The 17,117-nt window shown below is 39.0% G+C and overlaps 1 protein-coding gene across 1 annotated transcript in view; it reads right to left on the reverse strand.

Annotated features, from left to right (window-relative positions):
* Positions 1-1,692: 1,692 nt before the first annotated feature.
* kcnh1b (potassium voltage-gated channel, subfamily H (eag-related), member 1b) overlaps positions 1,693-17,117 on the reverse strand; it is a 41,614-nt gene continuing 26,189 nt past the window's right edge. The window contains exon 11 of the mRNA XM_036586544.1: positions 1,693-2,562. Coding sequence (XP_036442437.1) covers positions 1,693-2,562 — 870 coding nt within the window. The remainder of the gene's footprint in view (positions 2,563-17,117) is intronic.

Consider the following 17,117-nt stretch of genomic DNA (forward strand, 5'->3'; position numbering starts at 1 on the left):
ATAAAGATTTTTATTTGATGAAAACTAAAATAATACACTGTTGTTCCATCTGTTACCTACTTAAACAATACTGTTTAAAACACTGATTCCCAACATCAGTTGTGGGGTCTCATATTTTCATGTTTTCCCTACTCCAGCAGACTTAAAGAACTGAATTTAGGTGTGCTATGGTGGAGAAAACGTTACAGTATACTATGCAGTCAGTTCCCTATAACTGGTAACAACTCAATAAGACTATATTTCAAAAGGTACCCTTTAATCTAATGCATCTCAAACAAAAATATTAAAATCTATACACCTATGACCATTTTTTTTGTTCACATCTTTGCTATCTTTACATGTACATCCATTCTAATGATGCAGTAAATTACATCAAGCCACCTACAGATATATTTCAAGTGCAAAATTTGCAGTTCTTTCAAAAAGTATAACTTTTCATTGTTAGCAGTTTTTATACATGATAACATGATTTGATAAGACAGTAGTAGGATGCATTTTAACAGTTATGAAACAAGAAGACAAAACTTTATAAATGCGCATAGAACTATGATAAGAATTCTCTTTGGGAAAAGTTAAGGATGTTAACTATGTTAGCATGTTAAAAAGACTGAGCACATGATTACAAACCCCATGCTTGTTTATTGTGACTAAGCTATACCTGATCCATGCATAGTTTCATTTCTTATACCACCATAGCATGCTCTTCAAAAAAGACTACATTTACCATATTGCTTATATCTTATTGTTGATCTTTATAAAAGTCACTTCAAGTGAACAGTATCTCACAGTTTTTGATACTTTCATAAAGATAAAAATGTATTCAAGTTAATTTATCATCTTCGACTAGGTTTGACAACAACGTTTTTGTGTGTTTCAAAAAATTAAGGGGCCAGTCTTTCAAGGCGTTCAAAGATGAATAATCACTGCTCCTATTAAATTATAGATGAAAGCTATCCATATTCACACTATTCAATGGCAGTTCTGAATGTAAGAGCTTTTAATTTACAGTGTATTAAGTTTTGGAAATTGGTTTGAACAGTTTATAGTAAACTATATACAAGAATTTTACTGTCCTGTAATTTTTCCATTAAAACTGTCAGAAAACAAATTTGCCTTGCTTCGTCACTACCTTTGAAAATCTGGCCCTGAAATTCATTTTCTGTGTGAACTGCAGTTAATCTTCAGTTCGACAACAATTTAACTTTTGATAATACTGTATGTGGAAAAGTATAGTACTGTATTGCCTTCTTCCTAACAGAACATGTTCCACTGATGCTGAAATCCTAAACGCAGTACGTCTACAAACGTATCATTAAACGTAGCTTCTTTGTCTTATACCAAAAGAAGAAACTAAAAACTAAAAATTAAAACAATGATTTGACAGATTAGTCCAAGATTAACAGTGGTTGTAGATATTATGGATATAAATATCCATACAGATCCACTGTACAACTTGACTTTCTTTGATAACCACATTGAAACATCAAAATAAAGTCATTTTGATGATATGCTATAGGCCCCACATTTCAGGTGCAGTGATTTCCTAGCATGACTCTCTTTCAGACCTTCCGATAGTAGAAGCTTAAATTCTACAGTGGGACTGTTTCGACACTCACCACCATGGGACTAGGTGGAATTTTATCAGCATCATCAGTGGTGTGCTGTCAAAGCCATACTCTACTCAAGATGTGATTAGGAGAACATATCATCCTTGTCTGAATCTGGTGACTCAGGTCGTGATAACTCAAACAGGTGCGAGGAGCCTGAAATCTTTCTTGATTTGAGCAGTCTTAGCATCTCAGCTAGTTGGCCCTCCAGTACTGCCATGCGGCTATTAAGGGAGCAGATGTCTCCTCTCAGTTCTTGCTTTAGCTCCAAGAAGGACGCCTGAAGGCTGTATTCTGGAATGGGGTAAAAGACTCGTCTTCCCTCTGCCTGAATGGGGCTTCGGTCCTGAGGGGTTCGGGCTGTCCCTTCACCCATGTTATCCAGCCGCAGATCACTCTTTGTGATGCCACTGTCGCACGAGTCTGTCTTCTTCAGTGACAGTTCATCTTGTGACTTAGTCCTATCTGGTAGGGTCTCCATTGACTCTGCTTTGGAAACGGAGCTCCAGGAGAGATCTGACTTCCCTGTGGCCTCTTTAAACCGACTCCAGGCTTTGCCTTTAGGAGGTTCAGAAGATGTACCTCCTGTTTGGTTACCACTAGGGCCAAAAGGAGCATGAAGTTTAGCTCGATTTGAAGTCCTTGATGAAGATGATGTGGAGGACGAAGAGGAAGATGCCAGGGGTGTTGCAGGGCTTTCAGTGACTGTAACAATGCTGGTTGTAGCGTTGACTTCATGGACCATAGTCTTCTCCATGTGGACAGAACCTTGTTCCACATCCATTTCTCCCTGGCTGGCTCGCTCTGCTGCCATTCGGGCCTCCTTCTGCTGACGGAATCGCTGGAAGAGGCGTCGCACAGGGTGATCTGGAGGAAAATTGAGAGGGGCTTCGTCCTTCCTCTTCAGCATCTCTTCTTCCTCTCGCTTCACGTCACTGATCTTGCGGAAGACTATCTGAAGGATGAAACCACAATGGGAAAGGTCAGCATAATGTTTTAACACTCAAAAGTTTAGATCATGCATTCTCCAGGTTGCCCAGCATACTTGTTAAATTGGTTTACACAAAGCTTGCTTCATTAATACAATGTTGTTCAATTAATACTAGTATTCCACCCCTGGCCAAATTATATATTTCATTGATTTTTGATTACATTAATGCACAGTTACTTAAAAAATAAAAAATAAAATAGTAATTGTTGCATGTGGAAGTCTGGACACCCTTCTAAATGTAAAGTATTTGACAATAAACAGCCAACAGACCTTATTTCTCTTTTTGAGACTGGTTAGGCAGGCCAAGAATTGTCATAAGGAATTGTCAGCTGACAATAACTAAATTCGCTGACTCTTCAAACCTTGTGCTAACACTTAACAACCATGGCCTCACCTAAGCAGCAGGCCAAGGAACTAAAAATGAAACTAACTGATACCTACAAAGCAGGGGAAAGCTATAAAAAGAGCTAAAAAGAATGGTATCAAAGCTTGGGCTTGCAAATTATATTGTCTGAGATGTCATCAAGAAATTCGCAGTTAAGGTGAACTGTGGAAGTTGAGGCAAGATCTGGAAGACCAAGAAAACTGGATTTAAGGCATTGGAGGATTTAAGGTAGCAGTGAATTTAAGTTACCAAGGTATTTGAAGTACCAGTGTATTTAGGGTACCAGAGAATTAGTCAGTGTATTTAAGGTAACAATTAATTTAAGGTAGCAATGTGTTTAATGTACCAGTGAATTTAAGGGAGCAGTATATTTAAAGTACCAGTGGACTTAAGGTACAGGTGTGTTTAGGGTAACAGTGAATTTAAGGAAGCAGGATATTTAAGGTGGAAGTGGATTTAAGGAAGCATTGGATGTAAGGGAGCAGTAAATTTAGGGCAGCAAGGAATTTAAGGTGGCAGTGGTTTTAGTGTATAGTTAAATTTTTAGGTGGAAGTGAATTTTAGGTAGCCCTGTGATGGACTGACGACCTGTCCAGGGTGTTTCCTGTCTTCCGCCCAATGACCGCTTAGATAGAGGGAAGGATAAGCAGCTTGGAAAATATGTGTATGTGTGTGAATTTTAGGTAGAAATGGATGTAAGTTATCAGTAAATTTAAGGTGGCAGTGAATTTAAGGTAGTTGTGGATTTAAGGCAGCAGTGGATTTAGGGTGGCAAGTTAGTAGTGGACTTCAACTTTAAGTGGATTTAAGAGATCAGTGGATATAAGGTGCAATGAATTTAAGATGGCAGTGAATTTAAGGGAACAGCAGGATTAAAGGTAGCAATGAATTTAAGGTAGCACAAGATTCAAGATGACTGTGGATTAAAGGTAGCAGTGAATGTAAGGTAACAATGGAATTATGGTGGCATTGGATTTAAGGTAGTGTTAGATTTAAAGTAGTAATAGATTTAAGGAAGCGGTGGATTTAAGGTACCAGTGTATTTATTAGCATAGCAACCATCTAGCAACACCTTAGCAAGAACCTGGGACACCATAAAAACCACCTAGCAACAACTTGCCAACCACTTTGGATACCATAGCAACCACACAACAAAATCTAAGCAACTCTTGAGCAACAATCAACAGTCTTCCAAAATTTAAATGTTCTAACATAATTAGTTGTCTTTTTCAAGCCAACTTATAGTTTGTTCACGAACTTTCCCTTTCTAGTTATTAAGTTGGCATGAAAAAGTCAACTTACTGTTCTTCATAATCTTCTTCTTATAATTATTCTACACTCAAAAAATAAAATGTTTCTTGTCCCATAGTTTTTGAGCTAGAACAAGGAAACTTTGCAAAATCGTAGGACCTCTACCCGATTAGGTTGCTTGTGCTTTTCGAAGTGAAAATGTACAGTTTTCGTAAAATGATCGTTCAAAGATGACATTTTTTCCCATATTAAATGAATAGCAGAGTGATGTCATAATGCACATCCCTCACGCAGACACTCATACACAGTACACACAGACTCACATGCATACAGCCTAATGCACAGCAATAACAGCACAAATAATGGATTTAAGGTATCAGTAAATTTAAGACGGCAGTGAATTTAAGGTGGCAGTGGAATTAAGGAGGCGTTTGATTTAAGGGAACAGTATATTTAAGGTAGCAATTTAAGGTAGCACAAGATTCAAGGTGGCAGTGGACTTAAGGGAGGAGCAGATTTAAGGTCTCAGTAAATTTAAGGTGGCAGCGGATTTAATGTAGCAACAGATTTAAGGTTGCAAAAGATTTAAGGTGGCATTGGATTTAAGGTAGCAATGGGTTCAAGGTATCCATGGAGTTAAGGTGGTATTCAAGGTAGCAATTAATTTAAGGTATCAGTGGATTTAAGGTAGCAATGAATTTAAGGAAGCAGTGGATTTAAGGTGCCAGTGTATTTATTAGCATAGCAACCACCTAGCAACACCTTAACAACAACCTGGGACACCATAAAATCCACCTAGCAACACCTTACCAACCACTTAGGATACCACAGTAACCACCTAGCAACATCTAAGCAACTCTTTAGCAACCATCAACAGTCTTCCGCCATTTTAATGTTTTAAAGTAACTTGTTGGCTTTTTCAAGTTCACAAACTTTTCCTTTTTTAGTTTATTTTTTATTTCTATTTTTAAGTTAATCAAATATAAACTAACCGTGAATTGACATTTGCAGCAAAATGATATTTCAAAAAACAGTTTGCCGCAGAGGTTGTGTTTACTTTTCACTTCAAAATCAACCAAGTATGTAATTTGGCCGGGGTGCCCAAACTACTGCATGCGCATATAATCACTGTATATAAAAAATCTGACATTTTCAATATAGGGTCTACAGACATGTTGATGCAGCAAACAAACTATGATCATTGTGCTGATAGACATCAAACTGTGGTTGGTTAAATTATGGCTGAATTCAATTATGGCTGAATAACCATACCATCAGCACACTCATCCTAAAGCACAAAGCAGAGAAAAAAATCCTGTGAGGCTAGATCTGATGTTGCTAGTAGTGGCTATGTGCTAGTTCAGATGTAAACCATTAAAAAACAAAGAAATCTTTGCTTCCTACCTTAGCAGCATGGCTAACGATGTGGACGGTATCACATGATTCAGTGTTTGCTATGTGATTAGAGACTGTTGTCTTGAACCTTCCATGTATGCTCAAAAACAAAGCATCATAAATCTTATAATTATGGTAAACCTTAGCTGAGCAGACCTTCTCAGGGTGATAAAGTGCAAATAATGTAAACAACCAGAAACAACAGGAAAAAAGAAGTAAGCAAGTCTTAAGTGGTTTATTCTGCTCATGCTACTCTTGCAGTGAAAATCTTACAAAGTTTTGACAGGCTTCGAGTGAAAATGCACTTGAAAAGAAACTGATTAAAACTGAAGATGGGACTTTTGAGTCACAAGCAGTCGTCCTCTTCCATCTGTTCAACTGCCCGGCCCATTCAAACAGCAAGAGATTGTTCAGCCTGTTGATGTGTTTATGAATGCAGAAATGGGGCTCTTGTGTTAATGATGTTTGTGTATTTTTTTATATGTGGCCGAGGGAGCAACTCAGCCATATCTGTGGCTCTCAACTCAGAGCCAGTTTCACGCCAGCAGGTTCAAGCCAGTGACATTCAGCGCGTGCGCCGACACTTAAGATTTTCCTTAGCGAACTTTAGGGTAATCAACATTACAGTCGTTTTATGCGGGTTTCCCTTAATGCAGGACCTTTATGTGTAAACTTACATTACATGCGCAGGAATAAAACATTACCTTAAGCAGGCTTAAACTAATATTAAGCTAAACTAATATTGGCTAAAACAAACTTTAGTTTTTGAACGTATCCCTGCTGAAAAAAAACAGAAACCATTAAGTGTTTCTTTTAGATTCTGATGGTTTCGTAATGTGTTTTGGCTTATGGTTTAACTGGTTACCAATGGTTGATTCGTATATTCGCAACGGTATCCCTCCCTGAATGGTAATATGCATGCAATGATGAGGCCGGGCACTGGTTAAAATACGAATGGGAACGCTCTTAACACTCAACTTTCCTATAAGGATTTTGTTTACATGGCACAATCGCGCTGTCCTACTGCGCATGTGTTCCACTTGCCTGAAACCGCTGGAGTCATAGATATACATACCTAGATGCCGTGTTGTCGGTTGTTCTCTATTTGAGGCGACGTGTCTGTGCGTCCGCCATGTTGGAGTGGTCAAGACCGCATGTAAACAAATTCACTTGTATTGAGAGATGATGAGTCTCAGGATTAAATCGGCCACAACTTTCTTAATACTCAACCGATTTTTCCCAAATTTGTTTTGTTATAATCCTCAGACATAGATTAATCTAGGTTGCATGGACTGCTCTCGGTATAGCTTTAATTTCTTTAATAACTGATCTTGCTAATTAGCCGTCCAGAGCAGCAAGAAATTATTCAGTCTGCACCTGACGTTAAAAACTTTGGAGTTTGGCGCAAGCTCCGTTAGAAACATAATCTCGTAGTCAGCAAATCCATCAATGTGTGAATCAATCTTAATACACATAAAAATTAAATAAATCCTCCGAAACACATTAAGGACATAGCTGAAGTTAGCTTCCAATTCACCAGCTTCTTGTTCGAATTTTTCTGGTCCATCTTAAATGGTGCAGCAGTCACTTTTTGGTGCCTGAAGCACCATTTAAGGTGGAGCGGGAAAATTCGAACAAGAAGCTGGCTGATGCATCATTTAAGGTAGAACAGGAAAATTCGAAACAACAAGAAAGTTGTGACAACGTCATCTGGCAATGTTGTCAGTATGTTGTCACAACCTCCTAGAATCCTCAAAAGTTCCATTATGTTGTGCATGGAACTCCATGGAATTTTGCTAAGTTGCCAACAGGTATTCGAATTTGTGATCTCATGCAGTCTTTATCCTCTAAATGTGTGTTTTTCATGCTTGGTTCGCTAGAACAGAGCCCATACTGCTGGGGAGGCATCGTACACTCGCGTTAGCTTAGCCTAGCAGGCTACGGCTTGAACTTAAGATGATGTTTCATTTCGGTTTTCTGTCACTCCACAGCCAATCATTCAACTTTACTCTCGCTGTTATAAGTGTTTTATCATGTGTACTTGTGATAGCAGAGCAGTTAGTTGAATCAAATCTGCACTGGGGTGTTTGGATCTCTTTAGCTAAGCTAGCTGGCGCTGGCTAGCATTAGCCTAGCTAGGAGGCTCCAGCTCCAGACACCAAAGAACAGGTTTAATTTCAGCTTTCTTTCCCTCTGACACCATCCCCTCAACTTCTCTTCCCCAGATTTGAGTCATTATCATCTAAATTTGCGTCAGTAAAGCTTCTGTTAGTCAGAATTTACCCTGTTCTGTGGTGTGTAACGTTACAGCTGGCAGCATGCTAGCTAAGCTAACACTAACCAGCTATGCTCTGCTGGTTAGCAGTGCTATTAAACATTTAGAAATTGGTGTTAAGATTGAAGCTTTGACATTTATTGAATGGTGGATTTAAAATTATGCACTGCTTTCGTATATTTGAGGACCGTGTGAGCAAACTGAACTTTGATTGTTTGGTAGCAGCAGGATGCGGTGGCGCAATACTGACATAAACATAGAACCACTCAGGGAATAACTACATTGTTGCGTCATTCCGCCAAACAGTTCTGTGGCCCCAAGAACGGTTAGCTAACAGTTAGTGGCGAAAAAACAGGATTTTACGAATTCCACATGGAACCATATCTGTGTGGAAAAGCCATTGAAATGGTTACCCTCCGTGCTCAGAACCGTTTGGCCCTGCAGTGGAAAATGTTGCAGTGTAATTAGGAAATAGTAATGATATCGCACAGTAACCTTATCACACACCATGGTAACCAAACACAAGGAAGAACACACTGCTGGCCATAAATAAAAGAACTGGAATATCTAACAGCTCTTTTGCAACTCAGTCATTCAAACAACACTGTAAATATTCACTTTTTTGTATACTTTGTAATGTTGATAGACATAAAAGGTAGCAAAGTTAGCTGCTAAGTTAGCTATGTGGCAAAGCTCTGCTACACCCTGCCAGCACACCAATTTGACCTTTTGCGTACAGCTCATATAAAAAATATAGTCCTATGTAGTTTTTTTTAACAACTTTCCCCTAAGCATACATCCATCATTGGTGTGCTATGACATTTCTCAGCAACTGCTTTCCTGATCAACTTTAAATTTTATGTGCCACAAAATAGATTTTTTATGAGTTGCTAATTTGAAAAAGCAACTTTAAGAGCTATTTTACAGGCTCGACTTTGGAAAATTTGTGTGAACTCTGGCTGGTATGAACTCTTCATTTCCTTTTCTGTGCTTTTGTCTGTATTAACCGAGTGGAAATGGTGGTCTCTCTGAGACTGAAGTGTACTGTTTCTCTGGAATTGACAGTTGTAAAAAGTACTTTTCAAAGCAATTCTGGCCTTTAATCAGATCCTCTTGAAACTGGTTTTGAAACAAACTACTCTGTAATTAAACTAGTCTGAAATTAAATAATTATCAAATGTTGATTTTTTTACAGTGCTGTATTGACTGAAGAACATTAAACAGCAATATGTCAGCAGAAGATGTCTGACTAACCAGTCACTACTTCTGATTAGTGACTTCAGCTAATGTAAATCATTCACTCTGTCCCCACATGCCTGAAAGCCACCACCATCATCCCTGTCCCGAAGAAAGCATCACCCTCCTGTTTCAATGACTACCGTCCGGTTGCACTCACTCCCATCCTCATGAAGTGCTTCGAATGGCTGGTCATGCAACACATCAAGTCTGTCCTTCCCACCTCCCTGGACCCCTTCCAGTTTGCATATCGGCCTAATCGCTCGGTTGATGATGCCATCTCCACCGCCCTCCACTCAGCCCTCACATATCTGGACAAAAAAGACTCTTATGTTAGAATGCTATTCATAGATTTCAGCTCCGCATTTAACACCATCATCCCCAGCAGCTCATTCTCAAACTGGACAGGCTGGGGCTGAACACTTCACTGCACAACTGGCTGTTGGACTTCCTGACTGGGAGACTGGCAACAACACTGGCAACAACACATCCCGCACCATCACACTGAACACGGGGGGCCCCCCCCAAGGATGTGTACTGAGCCCCCTCCTATTCACACTGATGTCCCACGACTGCACACCGTCGCACAGCTCCAACCTCTTCATCAATTTCGCGGACGACACGACTGTGGTGGGTCTCATCAGCAACAACGATGAGACAAACTACAGGAGCGAGGTGAGCCGCCTGGCCTTGTGGTGTAGACAGAACGATCTCCATCTGAACACTGAGGAGACGAAGGAGATCGTTGTGGACTACAGGAGAACATGCACCCAGCATGCTCCTCTGACCATCAACAGTGCTGCTGCGGAGAGGGTGGACAGTACCAAGTTCCTGGCCGTGCACGTCACAGAGGACCTCTCCTGGGCCAACAACACAGCATCACTGGCCAGAAGGGCTCATCAGCTCCTCTACTTCCTCTGCAAACTGAGAAGAGCCACTGCCCCAGCCTTCATCATGTGCACCTTCTACAGAGGTACCATCGAGAGTATCCTGACCAGCTGCATCACCGTGTGGTATGGCGCTTACACCGTGTCCTGCTGCAAGACATTCAAGCGCATCATGAGAGCAGCTGAGAAGATCATTGGCACCACCTTCCCCTCCCTCCAAGAGATATACAGCTCCCGTCTTACCCGAAAAGCCCTCTGCATGGCATGTGATCCCACTCACCCACTACACAGCTTCTTCAGCCTGCTGCCATCAGGGAGGAGACTCCGGAGTCTCCGGGCCAGGACCAGCAGACTGGGGGACAGCTTCATCCACCAGGCTGTCAGGATGCTCAACTCTCTCCCTACTTTGCTACTTCACAAATAGAAACACTCTGGTGATTCCTAACACCTCAGCTGTTTTTTCAGTAGGCTGTTCAGCTTGTTTTTTGATCCAGTGAAACTTGACAGTTACCACTTACCTGAGGTTAAAGTAGAGGTATATAGAAGTATATCAGAATCAAAATTAAAATGTAATATGTAAATTGGCAATGCATTTGTATGTTTACATTTACATTTCCCACTCATATATGCTGAGCTCAAAATGAAAATTCCAGTTTAATACTGCGATTTTAACCTGCCATTTGGTATACTAGTTATTGCCATTTCATTTACACAAAGATTTTAGATGCTTTATGAGTAGCTTTATTTAAATTAAAATGTATTTCCAGAACTGCATATTTATGCTTCACGTGATCATGCAATAATTGTGTCAAAATGATAATTATTCTATGTAAATTCTATGCATTTTCACTCTTTAATAATGCATTTTAATTGCATTATCAAAGAGAACACCAAGTTAGAAAGATTCAAATATAAATGGGAAACAGTATTTCTCCTGTTTGCAATTACATATTCTTGCCTACTGAGCGCATTCTGTGGCAAAATGCATTTTCGTTTTCACAACTTCCCAACCCGTCAATCATCCCGAAAGAAACGGGAAAAGCTAATTTTAAAACCATGGTGGTCAACAAGTTTATAGTTACTCTTATGTTAGCAGATGAGGTGATGAACAAAAATATGGCCACTTGTAATGCTTAATGTCCTTATACATGACCGCATGAGACAGCATTTAACTGAAGTTTTCTGGTTTATCGTTCTGGTTGTTAAAAACGAGGCTGAACTTTGCATCTTTCTCGCCAGCTTGTTTTTTGCATTTTCCGGTCCACCTTAAACAGTGCAGCAGTTACATTCAGGTGCATCAACGTGCCTGAATGTTACAGCAGCACCAATTAAGGTGGAACGGAAAATTCAGAAAAGAAGCTAACTTCGGGTTCATTTCATAACCTAAGAATGATACCTGAAAGTGAGTGAAAATTCCAGTTGATGCCATGCAGGGATACCTTATATATATATATATGAATGGATGAATATGCAGTTCTGGAAATATATTTTAATTTAAATAAAGCTACTCATAAAGCATCTAAATTTTTGTGTAAATGAAATGGCAATACTAGTATACAAAATGGCAAATTAAAATGGCAGTATTAAACATCAACATTGCATATATGAGTTGGAAATTTGAATGCAAACCTACAAATACATTGCCAGTTTACATATTACATTTTCATTTTAATAATGATATGCTTCCATATTGGTAACAGTGGAAACAATTTTCAAATGCATTGCACAGTAACACTGCTTTTCAGCTTCAAGGTGACAGCAATACCCTGACAGATTTGAGGGTCTTTCACCATAACATATGAAGTATCATTTATATTGTGATGATAAGCCTGCTGTAATATACAGCCATAACTTTTTCACTTGTGAAGTGAAAACTGTGCATTCATTGGTTTATAAAATTTCGATTTCACCAAAAGATGATGACAAGCCAAAGCACTTGAATTAATATGAAAAGCTGAGAGCACTACTTATTATGTTGACAGACCAAGCTGTCCACCTAAATCTGTTTATTTTTCAGGTTTTTGGTGAAATTTCATACCTGAAAAGCAGTGAAAATATACAGGTTTGGAACACAGCTTAAAATTAGATTTACAAAAACCATAATATCAGCAAAACCTGTCAACAGTTGAATGCCTCTACATTTGCCACTTTCAGAACACCACATGGATCTACACACACTACACTACACTACATAAAACTATGTAGACACCCTGTCTAATTAGAGGGGTCACCTAATTACCACCACATCCACTGCTAACAAGTGCATTAAATCAAGCATATAGCCTTGTAATCTCCATAGACTAACAGTGGCAGTAGTCTCATGACTCAGGATTTAGAGGATGCCAGGAGAATATTACCTGCCAAACTGTGAAGTTTGGTAGAGGGGAAATAATGGGCTGGGTCAATACAAAGAGCTAATACAATGGCATTCTAGAAAAACTGTGTGCTTTCAACTTGGCAGCAACAGTTTGCGAAAGACTCTTTCAGCATGATGATCCCATGCACAAAGTGAGGTTCATAAAAAATGGTTTGCTGAACTTGATGTTGTAGAACATGACTGGTCTGCACAGAGCCCTGACCTCAACCTCATCAAACAACTTTGTGATGAAGTGGAAAGCAACAGTGAGCTAAGCTTTACTGACCAACATCAGGGCCTGAACTTACTGGAACTTAATGGAAGCCATGTTCCAAAATCTAGTGGAAAGCCTTCCCAGAAGAGTTAGAGGCTTTTTACAGCAGCAAAGATGGAATCAATTCTCTAATGCCCATGGTTTTGGACTATGATGTATCCGGAATTGAGATGTTGAACAAGCACATATGATGATATGATGTTCAGCTGTCCACATTTTTGCCAAGCATCACTTTGAATTGTCAGCTATGCTGCAATTTTTAAAGCATGTCTTGGGACTTTCAACAGTTGCATATCCTTAATGTAATCAGGTTTTGAAAGGCAAAGAGGAAAAGCGGGTATTGCGAGTGGAGTAAAACGCAGTCATGCTGTTGTGTCTAGTCAGCCTCTGCACAAGTCAGTCAGGGTCATGCACTTTGCTGAATATTGCACACTGAAGCAGACCCACACATACATACACGCACTGCAGTCCTCACCACAGATCAATAACGAACAAGCGAGAGGGATGATAGAGCGTGGAGGGATAGAAGTGAAAAGTATGAGTGAGCTGTAAGGAGAGAAGTGAAGCAGTGAGAGAAATATGCAAGGTGGAAAATATGAGACATAAAAATGTAAGGCAGTAAGAGTCAAGAGCCAAACTTACAGTCAAAACAATGGAAATAAGTATAAGGAAAAGATGGAGAACAGGTGGGGGAAAGTAAGACAATGGAGATGAGGACTGGTAGACTGCATACAGGAATCCAGATAACATGGAAGTAGAGGTTAATTAGCGAGAAGAAAGACTGATGATAACATACCAACATTAAGGACCCACTGCTCAGGCTCAGATAGTGGGAAGCCACCACATTCAGCAGCATGTTAAAGGCTTGACTTTTTTTCAGCCGTAACATAATAGTCCACAGCTGCAGGGGAACCAGAAAATCAATACTACTGTGTGCTACGCAATCTGTGCTGCTGTGTTGATTTCTGAAGGTCATCCATACCTAACATTCCTTGTCCTGCTGCTGGGAATCAGAGAGAAGCTTTCAGGTTCATGTAGGGAAATCAATATGCACAGCGGAATCACCAGGATCCCTTATGGCGATACAGCTGCTTTAACTGTCTGCAAATGCTTTCTCTGAGACCTTAGAGAAACTCGCAAGTTCAATTAGGGAAATCATACAAACAGTGGAATTGACAGGGTCCCTTATAGTGATACAACTGCTTTAACTATGTGTAACTACATCCTGATCAAGTAGTTTCTGTCTCTAAATATGTAAGCGTGTGTGTGTGTGTGTGTGTTTCTAGTTATGCATCAACACCGATACTGGTATCGGGTATCAGGCCGACACCACACTCATCCACAAACCCAGTGAAGGAGGATCTGCTCACACAGGTAAGTGTTACCAACTCCGTGGCAGCCAGAGACAAAGTCACTGAACATTCCGCTTTGGGAGACTTGCACCAGGAACACATTTTATGACAATCACAATCGCATTTCCAATACGAGTGGACACATGTAGGTCAGCTAAAGAGAAGAAAAAAGTCGACATTTCCTAAAGTCTGTATATACAGACTTTACTCTGTTTATTTTGTAAAATAGGCTGTACAGCAGTGGTTCCCAAACTTTGGTACGCCAAATGATGGTGGGGGTACGCAAAAAAAACTCTTTGATGTTTGACGTTTACACTTCATTTTATCTTCATTTCAATACATTAGCCAGCCGCCAAATTACACAGATACATTCCTGATACAGGCTTTGCACTCCACACACCAACACCTGAAAATGAGCTCTCACTGAAAACGAGCGGATCTCTGAATAAGCCAATGTTTCTGGACAGCGGCTCTGGCCTGACGACTCCATGCTAAGTATATTGCTCTTTATTCTTTATTATCTTTCTGGAGAATCTAACTTACAGTTTATATGTTAATTTATGATGAGAGTATCGTATAGCCTACTAACCTCTTCAAAATGCTCCAAAATGCACTTCGTCATATTCTTCATAACTTTCATATTTCATAAGCTACATTCAAAAAGTGGGTGTCATATGAGAACTGTAACTGTCTTCTTTCCAATCAAATAGATGGGTAATGTAATTTTAAACCCGTATAATAGAAGAAACTGAACTCACAATTTTTTTTGTCTACTGAAAGTCGACCCATTTTTCCACAAATCTGGGACTATAAACAGATATACTCTATAAAAATTATTTTTATATAATAATACAAAGAACGTCTAAGATTTTTGGCTTTCAACAGTAAATTTTAAGCATATAGCAATATGTATATGATCATAAAACACATTTTCTGTTAATTTGAGGGGAGCTTTTACCAAAAAAATATAGAAATATAAATAAGTAAATAAAATAAAATTTACATGTATTTCATGCAGTTAGTGAATAATTTGCCTTACGATTTGGTCATGTAAATTCAGATGGAAAAACCAAAATATACCTTGGAGAATAAGAGGCTAACTGTTGTTAAGGCCTGTATGATCCGTGTCAGTTGTGACTGCTAGTTTGACAGACGTGGGTCAGTCCACGGTTGTAGTAAGATATCACTTTGTAACTGCTGTGACTAGCATTTTGGTTGTGTTTTAGAGCTTGTCGAGCTGTAGGACTGTTAAAACTAAATGAGCGTGGTAAAGTTGGTTTGATATTGGATATCTGCTGGATATTTGACTTTCTCTTCTCGACTTCTCATGAAATAAACGTGCAAAAAGGATCAGAAATACATTTATCAGAACTCACTCATCGGAACACAGAGAACAAACTAAAACCAATCATATATCAAATGTATTCTTTAGTAAATTTTGCCAGACATAAGGGCTCCCAACAGCAAAACACTGACGCATTACTCTTTAAGGGAGAGTCTAAAACTCTTAAGGTTTACATTTTAACTACCTGAAGGTTGTAGAGGCTGTAGTGGTCATTTAGCATTACTGTCATCTCACTATATAAAAGTGAACATTTTGTTATTCATTGTTCATTTTACCCTTGTGCAGACCACTGTGCACTTGGAAGTAACATTATTAATTTAGTATTATCCAGTATATCTGGTGTGCGGTGTCATTGTATCATAAACATGTTTGATAAAGTGGGACTGATTTTATTAACCTAAATGTCTTACATATGCATCATGGCAGTATGTGCAGATGTATGTATAAGAAGTGAAAAGGGTTATGCAGCAGGTGGTCAAATGTCTGAAGCCTGGCTTTAGCTTCAGTGCAGTGTTAGCAGCACTGATCTCAGGGTTTCTGCTCAGTACTCGGCACAATGTGTGTTATTTTGAATGAAACAGCATTATTTTAAATTGTTCATGGACAGAGCTGTCTGTAGAGGCAGCGTTTTACATAGACTGTCAGCCAGACTGAGCGTTTTCATGCAGTGTAATGCTTTGTGTGTACATGATGGTCTATTCAAACAAGATTTCTAAAATCACACAGTGTATGTCTGGCTTTAGAGGACATTTAACAACAAAAGACCCTGAGAAGACGTAAAACTCCACATGTGAGCTCTTCAGATGCATTAGCCTCGGCTGCTTAAGCCCTGGTTGTGCTAGCTAATGTACTTCCTTTAAAATCAGCTAGATTGTAATGATTTAACTCTTAAGGTACACTGAATTCTGAGTAGATAATTCATTATGATATTGGATTTGGTATAGTGAGTACTAAAACCATGTACTCATACTCTGACAAAAAAGGTATTGATGCATCACTAATAAAAACACTAAAATCATCCACATCTAACCTTTAGCAAGAGAATAACATAATACACAAAAAAAACTTTTTTATGCAGTAAAATAATGAAAAATAAGAAAACTGAAATTGGCAAGCAGAAAACTAATGCCAATAACATTCTAAGTAGCTCCACGACAGGGATACAATATTAAATCTGCAAGTTTTGCTGTTGATTTGACTTTAAGCAGTGTGATAATTGGGAACTGACAATCATGTAAGTCAGTAAAGCACTGTTTAACTAAAATATTTATATATAAAGTTTAAATATTAAATATATTTTAAAAATGTATGCTCCCTAAAACTTCGATCTCTTAAAATTTGTATCTGTTTCAGCCACAGAATTTTCATATCTGTCAGGACCTACTCCAAAGTGCTGTTGGTGATGGGTTATCCTATCCCCTCTCTCTCTCTCCTCTAACATACGGTGAGCTTTCATCCAAGACTTCAGCATAAGTATAACTAACTTACTATGATCAGCTTCTTGGAAAGCAGAGAGGATAATGCCATTGTTTCTCTGCTAAGAGGCTTATAGAGGCTTTCCTTATCCAAAACAAACACTGCTATTACCTTGATGACAACATAACCCAGCAATGATACAACTGAAGTGAGCCAAGTATTCTTGCCTACCCACACAAATAAATAAAAGGTGATTTTCTTTCCTCTTACACTTGTTACATGTGCAAAATACAATATAAAAAAGAAGGTAATAAGCTTTTACAAACTATGCTTCAGGGCAGTGTGGG

The sequence above is a fragment of the Colossoma macropomum genome, unplaced genomic scaffold, assembly GCF_904425465.1.
Source record: "Colossoma macropomum unplaced genomic scaffold, Colossoma_macropomum, whole genome shotgun sequence".
Lineage (NCBI taxonomy): Eukaryota > Metazoa > Chordata > Actinopteri > Characiformes > Serrasalmidae > Colossoma > Colossoma macropomum.